Source organism: Adiantum capillus-veneris, chromosome 22 (genome assembly GCF_014529385.1).
Source record: "Adiantum capillus-veneris isolate H3 chromosome 22, ASM1452938v2, whole genome shotgun sequence".
Lineage (NCBI taxonomy): Eukaryota > Viridiplantae > Streptophyta > Polypodiopsida > Polypodiales > Pteridaceae > Adiantum > Adiantum capillus-veneris.
In genome coordinates this window covers 73136669-73150876 of record NC_140952.1, presented here as the reverse complement: position 1 = coordinate 73150876, position 14208 = coordinate 73136669, and the positions used below count along the sequence as shown (strand labels likewise).

The window sequence follows — 14208 nt, the reverse complement described above, 5'->3', positions numbered from 1 at the left end:
GTTTTAGGCGTTTTCTCACGATGGGAGGTAGCTCATCGGCTTGGAATTTTGGAGAGCTTTTAGGAAAAAAAATAGATTTTGGTTTTAGAAATCATTAGTACAAGATTTTGTCAGCATACATATCTCAACATTGCTAGTTGAATGATACCCATGAAGTAAATTCGAACTCGGGAACAAAATTTACACTAAAAATAGCCAAATTTCAATTTTTACTCAAAAAATGTGCGTTATTTTGTAACCGAGTATTCATCAAGGCTGAAAACCCATTATAGCAAGTTTGGGGCAACCCTGAAAGTTTTTGACAATTTTCCAAAATAACTAACAAAATTTGATCTGAGAATACAATTGCACGTAAATTGGGTTTTCAATTCTAAATGTGTGGCAATACTGTACATTTTATGTGTGGTTTGAGAATGCACTCAAACGTGCAACATAGATATACATTTATTCAAGAAAATATGCATCTCTTCAAAAACATTATGGGTATACATGCATGTGTGATAATACTGATGGTCTTTAGTACTCTTTAGTTATTTCACTTGCAACATAGTCACACATGCATATTCAAGCGTACAATTGTTACATAGTCCCATACATCCTAGCAGACACTCAATTGCACCTTTTACACCTTTTTAAAAACATTTTGCAAATTCTGCAAAGATATTTATGATCCGAGCATACAATCGCACATACGTGAACATATAATTATGGACAGAAACATGCACACAAGTTGAGCACATTGACCTAGGTCAATTGGGTCTCTCTTTGTGATGATTGACAAAGAGCATTTTGGTGCCCTTGGCCCCCTATGGACCTTGGGTCATGGTTATGTGATGCCCTTTGTTTCACCTACATACAACACCCAATGGCCATTGTGTCATAGGGTGTGACTTTGAGATGTTTATGTGGTGCTCTTCTTTACACCTACATAGAGCATCTTATGGACTTAATGCTGTAGGATGCATACACATACTCTCCCAGAGATGCCCTCATGGGTAAAGCTATGGACCTAGGGCCATAGGGTGTCATGTTATGCATATTGAATGTGTGGAGTCCTTTGTGATAAATACAAATACATCTTTGTAGATGTGTCACAAGGGACCTATATGTACTCAACATGGAACATCTACATATAGCACCCTATGCCCCTGAGTCCATAAGGTATCCCTTTGAAATGGTTCTTGGCTTATGTGGTTCCCTTTCACACACCTACATAGAGCACCCTATTTTCCTAAGGCCATAGGATGTATAAATACTCATCATGAAACACCTACGTATAGTTTCCTATGGCCCATAGAATATATGTATACTCATCACAAAATACTTATATATAGAACCATGTGTCCCTAAGTACAGAGGTTCCATGTATACTTACGTGAAACACCTACATATAGCATCTTGTGTGGCCCTAAATCCATAGGATGTATGTACATTCATCATGAAACATCTATATATAGAACCCTATGGCCCTAAGTCCTTAGGGTCTATATATATTTATTGTGAAACACCTACATATAGCATCCTATGGCCCTAAGTCCATAGGGCCTATATATACTTATCGTGAAACACTTACATATAGCATCCTATGCCCCTAAGTCCATAGGATCTATGTATAATCATCACGAAACACCTATATATAGTATCCTATGGCCCTAAGTCCATGGGATGTTTATACAGTGATCACAAAACATCTACATATAGTACCCTTGGCCCTAAGGCCATAGGATGTATACATACTCGTCATGAAACACCTACATACAGCATCCTATGGCCCTAAGTCTATAGGATGTATATAGCACGCATGTCCCTAAGGCCATAGGATGTATAGATACTCATCATGAAACACTTACATATAGCACCCTAAGTCCATAGGATATATATATATATATATATATATATATATATGTAATCATCACAAAACACCTACATATAGCATCCATGGCCATGAGGCCATAGGATGTATATATACTCATCATGAAACACCTACATATAGCCTACCCTATGGCCCTAAGGCCATAGTATGTATATATGCTCATCAAGGAACACCTACATATATACTCAATGTGAGGCGTACATGAGGAATCTATATGTACTCTTCAAGAAACACCTACAAAAATCAACCTATGGCCCTAAGGCTATAAGGTGCCCTTTGTTAACTTGTTGGCTTTTAAAATTTCCTTTTACACATGTACATGGAGCACCCTATGTCCCTTAGGCCATAGGGTATACTTTTGGCTCACCTTTTGGGCTATGTGGAGCACTTCTCACACCTACATATAAAACCCTTTGGTCCTAGGGGCATAGGCTGCACATATAATCTCCACAAATAATTGACAAAGCTTGACAATTTTACCCTCCTAAGGCAATATGGGTGTCCTTTGTTGTAGCTACATAGAGCATCCTATGGCCCTCGGGCCATAGTATGTCATTTTTTTATGTTTCTTGTCTAATGACATAATTAACAAAGTTGTTAGGAATAAAGGTGTAGCTAAGTAGAGATTAGAGTGGATTATTTAATTGAGAGAGATAATTTTCACACACAAGAGAGATAATAGAGAGAGAGAGAGAGATGGTTCACCCAATGTGAGCTATGTCCAGAGGAAAGGGGCCACTCAATGTCTTTGCATTTCAAAATAAAAGTAGGTTATAAAGGGATTAGCAACCCTTCATGGAACTCCCACCTTGCTTCACTCTCACTACCTCACACACCTTCACCTCACCTTACAAGCTTCACCACTTCAAAATCCATTTTGTGTGTAGAGGAGGCCTCCTCTTATAGGCCAAAAGGGCTGCCCTCTCTCATTAAAAACACCTGTGTGTGTAGCCCTCCTTGTGCAACCAAGTTCAAGTTGCTTGTGCAAACAAGTTTAAGTTAAACTCTCACATGCACCTATGTGTGATCGTACCTAGCTAGACAGGTCCACCTAAAAATATTCCATGTGCCAGTGTGTAGTCGTAGACAAGTCCACCTAAGATTTTTCCATTAGCCATTGAATTTGTCCGCCGACCAAAGACTTCCAACTACCGGCCATTTTTTGCCACCGGCCAGCCATAATATTTCAACAAAAAGGAATATTTTGATGAGTGATTTTTCTCACGCACGATGGATTCTCCTCATAACGGGGGCCTTACAAATGTACGTTTTTGAGTTAAAAAATTTGCAGGGGATGAATCAGGCTCCATACTCAACAATCTCCCACTTGGAGACTGATCTCCACACCAAACTTGTAATTGTTTTCTATTCTGACTTCTTATCCTTGAATTCCGATTGAACATGATCAAAAGCTCAACTTCTCCTTGTTAACTAACTTTGTTAACATGTCTGCAAGATTCTTGCTTGTGTGCATCTTTCCAAGCTTTAGTTGTCCTTCTTCCAAAAGAGTATGTATGACGTGATATCTCACCTCTATATGCTTCATCCTTGAGTGAAAGGTTGAATTCTGTCATAAAATCTAATAGCTAAATGACCCAAATGGTTTTCTTATATTAAACTGATCATTTAATGTGGGAGAATAAACGGGAACAAGAGTTAGAATATAGACATGTGCTTATGGATCTATCAGCAGGGGACCAAAGTCAATTGGTCCAAATGGAGATGGTCTAGCAAAGAGCAATGCTAGCTAATGGAGCTTAAAAGACCTTAGGTTTAGCTTCATTAAAGACCTCCAAAGGACAATGTTATTCCTTATACCCAAGACCTTAGAGTATGTTAGACCCTAAACAAGCTAAGCATGTGCTTGAGGTGCTTGTCGTGCTTGAGCTGACTAATGTGCTTGAGGTGCTTGTCGTGCTTGCTGACTAAGGTGCTTAAGGTGCTTGTCATGCTTATGAGACATTGAGAAGCTTGAAGTCAAACCAAGGCCTACAGTGAGGGGGGCGAGCCATGCAAGTAGGGGATGAGAGAGATTGACCTTCCCCTCACTCAAGGGACGTCCCTTGCTCAAAGAGGCATATGGGACACATGTCAAGCTCCTACCTAGGTTGCCCCATATTGTGCCTAAAGCCTATTGGTTGACTTTGAGAGAGGTTCAATGAGCATTGAGTCTAGTTAAATAATTATCTAGGCATTAAATGGGTAAGAAGGACACTTGTCCAAATGCTTACCTTGTTGCTTGATATGCACTAAGCATGTGATTGGCCAGTCTTTCAAGGGTCCAATTAAATTCAAGGATGAGCTACAAGGAGGGGTCGACCAAAGCAAGTTGGGGGTGTGCTTGGGGATATACTCTCTCACGCACACACTCACATGCTCTCATTATCACTTTGTGAAAGTGGAAGAACTCCATCTCCTTCTCCAAGCTTGAGAAGTTGAGAGCCTACACCAACAACTCTTGGCTATGGAATGCAAATCCAACCAATAGCCATGCTTCAATGCTATACTAGCCATCTTCTTCATCTCCATTGCTATGCTACTATGCTATGGTGATCTCTATGAGTAATGGTATGAGAGGACACTACTTATTTCTCATAAGAATACTTCTTATTCTTCTTCCCCACCCTCATTCCCTACTAGCTCTTAGGACTGAGGCCGGGGAAAAGTTAATGCTTTCATTTAGCTAAGATACGGGCATAATTGTGGTGCATGAAGCTCTCTATCTTCATTGCACCATGAAGGTCTCAAGGAACACAAATCTTGTATTGTACCAAGTCTCTATAGGAGAAGCTATAGTACAAAAGCCTTTTGGAGGGGCAACCGCGGCTCCACATAAATCCCGTCCTCAACTGTTGTCAAGTTCTCTAATTTTCTCTCTTGCATAGTATTATTCATGCCAAGTTAATTAGGTATAATAGTTATGTTGCTACCTCTAATCAAGTTCTCCCTCTATTTTCTCAAAGTATTCTCATAAAAATGCTCACTACAGTTTTCTTAATTCCGCTATTCTCAATGTTCATAGTCCATTTCCGTTACAAATTCTTTGCAAGATGAATGACGCTTTGATTTTCATTGTACAAGACACAATTTTCTTTCTTGTATCCAAGCTTCTCCAAGAATCTATGAAGCCACAAAATCTCTTTTCTAGCCTCCGTGAGAGCTACATACTCTGCTTTCGTAGTAGAAATTGAGAGTCACCACTTTCTGCAACTTTGAAGCCCAACTTATTGTTCTGCCTCCAATCGTGAAGATGTAGCCAGTAATTCTCCTTCGAGTATCTTTTTCACCTACCATATCTGCATCAGCGTACCCTTGTAATAAAATATTAGTGCAAAGCATTTGTCATTGTTTCTTTAAGATACCTTGGTATCCTGCCAATGCTCTTTACCTAGATTATCCATGAGTCTACTCACAAATTCCACTACATGTGCAATATCTGGCCTTGTCCAAACCATAGCCTACATTAGAGAACCTACCGCTGCAGTGTATGGAACTTTAGACATATAGGCTATCTCCTCTTGTGTCTTTGGACACATATCCTTGGTTATTTTAAAGTGACTAGCCAAAGGTGTAGAAATCGATTTTGCATCTTGCATCGCAAACCTTTCTAGTACCTTGTTGATGTAATGCTCTTGATATATCTTTAGTGTCTTCTTCTCCCTGTCCTTGATATCTTCATACCAAGTATCCACTTTGCAACACCAAATATTCATTGAAAAAGATTTAGAAAAGTCTTCGTTCAGGTCTTTGATATCCTGCATGTTGGCACTTGCAATCAGTATGTCATCAACATACAACATTAGGATAATCTCTTCTAGATTCTTCGTATACACACAATGATCTGAGTTGCTTATTCTAAATCCATAATCTAGCATCCATCGTCCGAACTTGAAGTACCATTGTCTTGATGCTTGCTTTAGACCGTACAAGATTTTCTTTAACATGTAAACCATTTTCTCCTTATCCTTTTCTTCATACCCCTTGGTTGAAGCATGTAAATATCCTCCTCCAAGTCGCCATGAGGGAATGTCATACTTACATCCATTTTCTCAAGAGTTAAGTCATGAGGAGTTGTAAAGCTTAAGACAAAAGCCTAATTGAATTCATTTTCACAATAGGAGAGAATATTTCATTGAATTCAATACCTGTCTTTTGAGAAAACCCCTTTAACACAAGCTTGGACTTGTACTTCTTCTTCTTGCCTTCTTCTTCCTTCAACTTGTACACCCATTTGTTTTGTAGTGCCCGCTTACCTTAAGGTAAATCAATCACTTCTCATGTTTAGTTGCAATTTAATGAGTCCATATTTGCTTGCATGCTCTTTGTCCAATCTTCTTTAGATATTGTTGCATGGCTTCTTTGTATGACTTTGGCTCTTTAGAATCAGAGACCAAGAGATGATTGAAGGAAAGAATGAATCTCTATGGAGGTCTAGGTACTCTTGTAGATCTTCAGTGTATAGATTGAGGTCTCGCATATGGTTGACGTTGTTGCAAGTTGTCACCACCTGCACTCCTTGAGTCTTTACTGTCCTCAAGCTCCATGCACTCTTCACTTGTACCTTTTGTTTGTTTTTTCTCCAAGTAATTTTTGTACATATTTTGTTCGTTGAGAATTACATCCCTACTCCTAAAGATTTTATAACTTTGACCTCAAACTTCTATCTATGGCCCTTGTGTGAATTTTTGGTTTTTCGGCGAGTAATTTTTCTCACGCATGATGGATTCTCCTCGTAAAATAACAAGGACCTTACAAATGTGCGTTTTTGAGTTAAAAAGTTTTACAAGGAGTGAACCAATCTTCATACTTAACAAAAGCACCCTATGGACATAAGATGGTCAATGTACAAGTAAAAAGCTATCTATTAACACACTTACCATGTAATTGTCAAAATACCATGTGATGGTTTGTTTAACAAATCTTTGTTGAAACCTTCTTGTAGGTATGGGTTTTAATCATGGTGATAGAGTAAGCAATTTTGTAGCTACACAAAAGGTTGCCATTGGGAGTGTATGTGAAATAAACCCAAAGGCATATTGTTCTGATATGCTATTGGGGAAGGCAATGTATCAATGTAAGTTAATTTGTGTTTGAAAATAAAGCACTCATTCCATTTCCAACAATGGATGCATTGACAGTGGGAGATTCTTTCCACAGTACTTTGAAATGGATTATTGGTTTGCTACAATACATGAATGAGATGTAGTACGAAGGGATTTCTATGCATGAGATTCACAAAGCAATGGCATGGGAGCAATTGGAGGCACAGTATGATGGGATGAGCTACAGGAAGGTTTGGAAGGATAAGAGGTTCAACTATAGGATGAAAGCAAAACACATGTAGCAGCCGACAAGGTTGTCATGTACGTGTGTCCATTTGATTCCGTAAACTTTGGCGAGCTAGGTGAAGATAACATCGGTATTGGTATTGAAACATCCTATGTTGGTGAGGCTAGTATTTCTACAAAACCTAATGTATGAAGCATCAATATTGCTTGTTGGCCTATCAAGAGAGTGACAACTATGGATGGAAAAGCGTTGTTACGCTATGAGAATTTACATGCTACTAATGCGTTACAAAACACATGCATTGATTCAGCTCATTTGGTAGAGCCTATTTTAGAAAAACAAAAGTATTGCTTTATAAATAGAAAGCCAAAATGTCTATGAAACCTTCTAAGAAATCCAATCAAGCATCCCTATCATCCGTCCAGCTTTTTTCAATTGTAGATTGTTTTTTCCAAAAGGTGTTGTTAGTATTCCAACCGAGATAAGGTCATGGCGATGCGCAATGAATTTGAAAAATAGAACTAGCTATGTGTATGATACAATGTTGTCTTCTTGGCGCAAGAACACAACAACTGCAAAGACTTGCCATGTATTTTCTTTTAATGGCAATGAGATTTTCAATAGAGCATGACATTCCAAAAACTTCATTTTATCGTTATCGTTCATGATTTTTTTGAAAATGGGGTTCGATGCTCAGTGCATGGTAATCATGGTGTCATAAGAAAAGGAAGAGACCATACAAAAATGGGTAGGACATTGATGCACTCTTTTGTAAGAGGAAAACTCAGAGAGAATGCCACATAAGATTAGAACTATGAAAGATGGAATGAGGGAAACCTTGCTTGCAATATCGAACACATACAAGCAAATAGACATTTTACATGATGTCAATAAAACACTTGTATATAGTCTCAAGCCAATGTCTAGCACTACATCCAATAGGATTTTGAATACAAAATTTGCTAATGTGACCTTGTCAAAAACAAGTGAGTTCTCTAAATGTGTTGTGTGTAGTGGGATAAAGTCTCAACTAGAGTCAACAAAGGATGATGAACTAATTGCGTGTTTGAAGGATGAACGTAGAATTCACATGATGCAACAACAAAGTTATAGGAATGTGCAAATTCTCACAGCTACAAAAAGATAAGTATTTGTGCATTATACATGATAAAACGGACCAAGAAAGGACAGCAATACCTAGATTGCGTGTGAACTCAAAAGACTATGCGAATACATATCAATTGCAAGAATCATCGGTAGGTATGATAATGCATGGACATGGTCATGGGATGTATAGCCATTTCTCACTTAATGGATTATGGCCTTCAAATCCCAATGCTACAATTGGTTCCCTTGCATTATGCTTATGGAATTTGGAAAGAACAAAATACCATGGACTAGGAGATTTATGCCATGATGGTATGCCACATAGCAATGCAACATTATTCAACGCATTTAACTCAAGCATAGCTTTATACCCCCAAAACAGAATGAAGTGTGAGCGTGAGAGGACTGCATCAACAATAACACCATTGTTAGCTATTGAAGGATGTAATGAAGAAATTGCTAACGTACAATCAACCTCCTCTCAATGCGTTGTGGATACCATGTCCACTCTTGTATTTCAAGAATTGCATGCTAATATTTTGCTACAGCTAGTTAATTGTGTAGGAGACAATGAGAATCAATATCTACTTGCATAATTATCCTTGCTAATAGCAAAAAGTGTTTTTGAAATTGTGCATTTGGGATTCTAAATGGTGGGTCATACACATGAAGAGGACATAGATACAATGTTTAGTATGTTCTCAGAGAGATTGAGAATTCACTTTTCCACACTTGATCGAGCATTTCTAAAAATGTAAAAGTTGAGCTCTCGTACCATTTTTTATGACACAGGTTCCTAACTTGAAATCCTTTGTTAAAAGTACATGTATGATGGACAAGATGCTCCAGTTGGACACTCTAAGCCACTTCAATTTTTTATTAGTGAGGTCGAACAACCAACCAACAAACACATTGGTGAACATACAACATTTTGGCCAAAGACTGCAGGGAGTCATCGAATGCAACAGATAGAGGAAGAATTGAATGATCAATTTGTTGGCCCTCAAAGCGCAAGACCGTACAAAGCTTTAGGCCTCAAATTGATGTAAGAAAAAGGGATTTTGTTCCTGTGAGACCCGCAAATCCAGAATATTCGATATGGCTAGGAGCTACACACGTTGATGTAGACAACTCATCTCCTAACTACAAGAAAGTTTCCACTCAATATTGGACACCAAAACATCAAAAAGGAAATTCCACAATGTAGGAGTAGTATGAGAATTTTTAGAAAAAAGAATTTGTGCTACAATCTTGTTGACCCAAAGCGTTGAAAATATGTTGATGCAGTCATGTGGTAATGGACTCCAGGGGGTGAAATGGGGGGTGAAATGATCTGAACTATCTGTGTTTCCTCCTCTTTCCTGCAGATCCTTCATATTAACCTTCAATTGTATAGTTGGAGGCTTCTCTACTTGTTCAGCATGCTGGTATTGTTTAACCATAGTATCTATGCTAGCCAGAGTTTCAAGAGAGGATACATCGTGGAGTATATCATACAGGTTATGAGAGCTATAGCCCGAAGCTAAATTCCTAGGCTTGAAGGCGTTATGAGCCAAGGCTGCTCAAAGACATCCTGATCCACTAGCCACTTAGCCTTGTCCCCTTCCTTATGAGGGGCCTTTGAAGGTGAACCTTGGTTGCCAATATTCCGCTTCGGTGTAGATTAATACGAGTCCAAGGGCTTAGCATACATGGGTATCCTAGGAGCATAAGGGTTAGCCTATTGAGGCCTCTCTCTCTCCCTAATTTTGTTGTATTAGGGCAAGCCTCTTTTAGGCTTGCCATGTGGTTGCAAATGCAAAAACGAAAAGTGAAAAATGAGCTATAAGAAGGCGGTTGTCAACCAGTATGTCGATGGCACCACGATGGAAGACGAAGAGGCAAGATTGTTGCATTGTAATGTGGCTAGAGCCAAGAAGTTATAGGCTATTTTTAGTGGTACAAATTTAGGGTTTTTTTTTCCAAATGCACAAATGCAAGGTGGGTATGCTTTGAGGCATGTGACAAAATGCAAGACATGAGTAAAGAAATTCATCTAGAAATTAAGAGACTGTTTAAAAAACAGGGTCTTTCTTGGTGATCTTGTCTAAAAATATGTTCCATGTGGGGAACTCTCTATCACCTATGTTTGCATCTTAAAGACATGTCGTGTTATAGAAGATCTTGACATGGACAAACAAATAGAGATGAAATTGTCATCATCCAAAAAGCCAACATCCTTCATACATGATTTCTCTAGCTTATAAGAACAAAGCAGACAATTTTATTGTCAAGTACTTTTGGATGTGCCTGATATTTAGTGCATCCGATCGTGAAACCTGTGGACTTCAAACCTGGAAAAAAAAACGGGGTAGTCTATCATTTCAAACCTTAAGGCAAGTCTACTCCATCATATTGCATTCCATGTGAGCTTCCATATAGGTCTCACCTTGCTGGCTATGTTAGCTGAAAGCCAATCGATACCTTCGTAAAGACCCTCTCCACTTGTGGCACATGTGCTCTGAATGTACCTGGAAAAATTGGATTTCTAAGCAATCTGTACCAGCTCAAACACGGGCATGCATGCGCGTGCACATAATCACACACAAAGACACATTCGGAAAGAGAACTATTAAGAAGCATGTGTAAAATTGACATTAAAACACCCCAAACATACCACTTGCGCTGACGAAGTGAATGAAGGCCCAACTTCTCTGTCATTTCAGCTGCATTCATGGCATGCGGAAGATCCTGCTTGTTGGCTAATACAAGAAGCACCGAGTTCCGTAGCTCATCCTGAATAACAAACAAACCATCGACCAAAACCCTTTACTGACATGCGTTGTTGGAGCATAAAATGCAAAAAATGATTGTCTTCAAACATGTAATGCCAGTGTAGCTGTAGCCAGTAATACCTCGTCCAGCATTCTATGCAATTCATCACGTGCTTCGACAATGCGGTTGTTGTCATTGCTGTCGACTACAAATATGAGACCTTGTGTATCGCGGAAGTAGTGCTTCCACAAGGGCCGGATCTGTCAAAAACACAACAGACTAAAGTTCATTTCTACTGCCAAACAGATTGCTAATGCAAATAAAAGCATAACAAGAGTACCTTGTCCTGGCCTCCAACATCCCAAACAGTAAAGCTTATGTTCTTGTATTCCACGGTTTCCACATTAAAACCTGCAAATCCAGTTGATTACCAACACAATGACACAAATTAATTGCGGATTGTAGATCGAATGCATGCAGGCAATTATTATGCGGCGCACTATAGACCTTTTGGACTCAGAAAGTTTGCTTTCCAAACCATCTGTGGATGAAACGTGCGAGCAGGTAAATGGAAGGGAAATGATGACGCTTACCAATGGTGGGGATGGTGGACACAACTTCCCCAAGCTTCAGCTTGTAAAGAATGGTAGTCTTGCCAGCAGCATCGAGGCCGAGCATCAGAAGCCTCATCTCTCTTCTGGCTAGTAGTAAGCGAGAGAAGAGCTTTGTGAACGCAGGTCCCATGGCACGCACAGCTAAAGAAAAGGAATGTGATGGGGAAGCTGCACTCTCTGCGTGTATCAGAAAGAGAGCGCGATTGTTTGTTTGCTTTTGTGTGTGTGTGTGTGTGTGTGTGTAGGGCAGTTTATATCGTTGAAGCATGCCATTGGCGCATGGCTTCGGCAGCAAGTAGCAAGCAGTTTGACTTGTTCGCTCAAACCCTCTCTACCAAGGAAGGCCAAACTTGAATTATGAGTGCATCTGTTTACACATCGGCTGCCCAAAATTGGGGGCCCAGACGTGGACGCCAGGACAGGCGATGACCCCTGCCAAGTCACCCAAAATCAGACGGCAAACCAATGCGATGGACGCACGTCGCAAATCTTTAGCTTTTGATAACTAGTTCTCTCTCCCTCTTTATCGCGTGTCCTCTCTCTCTTTCTCTCTCCCTCTTTGGAATTTAGCCTTCATCTCACAGCTTGCGTCACGTGTAAAGGGGACTCCCCTCCGTCATATCATGTTGTAGCCAGTATTTGTTGCACGCCCGCCTATTCGTTAAAAGTGACGGGCAGGCGTAGTGTATATGCAACCTTGAAGTTAAGCCAGATGAAGAAAAAATTAGCAATGTTGACCACAATTTTGAAAAATTCCCATTACTGAGAATCTAATGCAAGCTTTGAGTGAAACTAGAGGAAATCAAAGCGGAACCATGGAGGCAGGCCGCGATGGAATAAGGTTGCGGGCTGGGGAGACATGCATGCAGGTCTATGCAAGCAACAATGTTAAGTATGGAGCCTGATTTACCCTTGTAATTTTCTATGGTAAAAGCGCACATTTGTAAGGCCCCCATTATGAGGAGAAGCCATCGTGTGTGAAGGAAAATCAATCATCGGAAACCAAAATTTTCACGGTCAAGAATCAGGGGCAACTTTAAAGGCCTCGGAGGCGGAGGCCTCCGAGACTTTTTTTCGCCGGAATATTATGGCCGGACGACGACCGAAAAGTGGTCGGAAAACAACCGGTCGGTTGGCCGGTGGCCGGTAGTCAATGGCCGATGGCCGGTGGTCGGAAGTCAATGGCCGGTGGCCGGTGGCCGGTGGCCGAATTCAATGGCGGACTTGTCTTCTCAAGGGCGGCCACACATGGGCGGATTGGAGGGTCCGATTTTGACTTATTCGCACAAGGGCGGCTACACATGGCTGTCTCTCATAAGAGAGGGCAGCCCTTTTGGCCTATAAAAGGAGGCCATTTTTACACACATTTCATAGTGTGAAGTTGATGCAACAAGGTGAGTGTGAGGTGGTGAGAGTGAAGCAATGCGGGAGCTCATTAAGGTTATAATCCCTTTGTAAACTACTTCTTGTTTTGAAGTACTAAAGCCATTGAGTGGCTGCTTTCCCGTGGACGTAGCCCACATTGGGTGAACCACGTATATCGTGTGTACTCTCTCTCTCTCTCTCTCTCTCTCTCTCTCTACTCTATAATCTCGTGTATATAAATCTGTCTCTCTCCATTAAGTAATCTACTCAATTATCTATTTAGCTACGTCTTATTTCCTAACAACTGGTATCAGAGCAAGGTTTGCTCGTAGCTAAATTATCTCAAGAAAGGATTCCTTGAATTGAGTGGGAGTTATGCGGAGGAGGGGAAGCTCAAGATTGAGAAGTTCAACGGCAAAAACTACCAACATTGGAAGATGTAGATTGAAGACTATCTCTACCAGAAGGACCTCTATTTGCCACTAGCGGTCTTGCGAAGAAGCCGCAACAATGGCAGATGAAGCATGGATTGTCCTTGATCGAAAGGCACTGGGAACAATCCGGTTAAGCTGGCGTCAACGGTGGCCTTCAATGTTTCGGAGATGAAGACCACGAGGAATTGATGAAGTCACTTGACGACTTCTACGAGAAACCATCAGCATCCAATAAGGTATTTCTTATGAAGCGCTTGTTCAATCTAAAGATGGCAGAGAATGGTTCAGTTGCAGAACACTAAATGACTTTAACACAAACATAAGTCAACTTCGATCAGTGAAAATCAATTTCGATGACGAAGTGCGAGCTCTCCTATACTATCATCTCTATCGGATAGTTGGGACAGCCTTGTGATGGCTGTAAGTAATTCTATCTCTGGCACAAATACTCTTAAGTTTGATGATGTTGTGGGTGTCTCCTAAGCGAGAAAATGCGAAGGAGAAGCACAAGAGAATCATCAAGTGCTGCACTATCAGTGGAAACAAGAGGAAGGCTTAAGGAGAGGTTCAAAAACCAAAAGGGTCGTGATCGCTCAAGGCGGAGCAAGTCACGCACAAAGTCAGTTCTTGAATGTTGGAACTGCGGCAAGAAGGGCCACGTCAAGAAGGATTGCTGGTCCAAGAAGAAGAAGGAGACAGAGTCTCAAGACAACAAGCCAACATCGGAGGCCAAAGTGGCAGGTAAAGTAGAGCAAGATGCTCTCATGTTCTT

General features: G+C 40.4%; 1 protein-coding gene across 2 annotated transcripts; it reads right to left on the bottom strand.

The window, feature by feature from the left end:
- Positions 1 to 10305: 10305 nt before the first annotated feature.
- LOC147429583 (ADP-ribosylation factor 1-like) lies at positions 10306 to 11966 on the bottom strand. 2 transcript variants are annotated; one of them, XM_086495180.1, is made up of 6 exons: positions 11617 to 11964; positions 11364 to 11434; positions 11164 to 11283; positions 10926 to 11044; positions 10698 to 10779; positions 10306 to 10602 (listed from the first exon to the last, which is right to left on the bottom strand). In XM_086495180.1, exons 1-6 carry the CDS (start codon positions 11903 to 11905, stop codon positions 10597 to 10599), a joined length of 687 nt encoding a protein of 228 aa, XP_086351306.1. In that variant the 5' UTR covers positions 11906 to 11964; the 3' UTR covers positions 10306 to 10596. The 2 variants fall into 2 exon arrangements, with proteins under 2 accessions (XP_086351306.1, XP_086351305.1); XM_086495179.1 differs by lacking the exon at positions 10306 to 10602 and having other exon boundaries at positions 10659 to 10779; positions 11617 to 11966.
- Positions 11967 to 14208: the final 2242 nt, after the last annotated feature.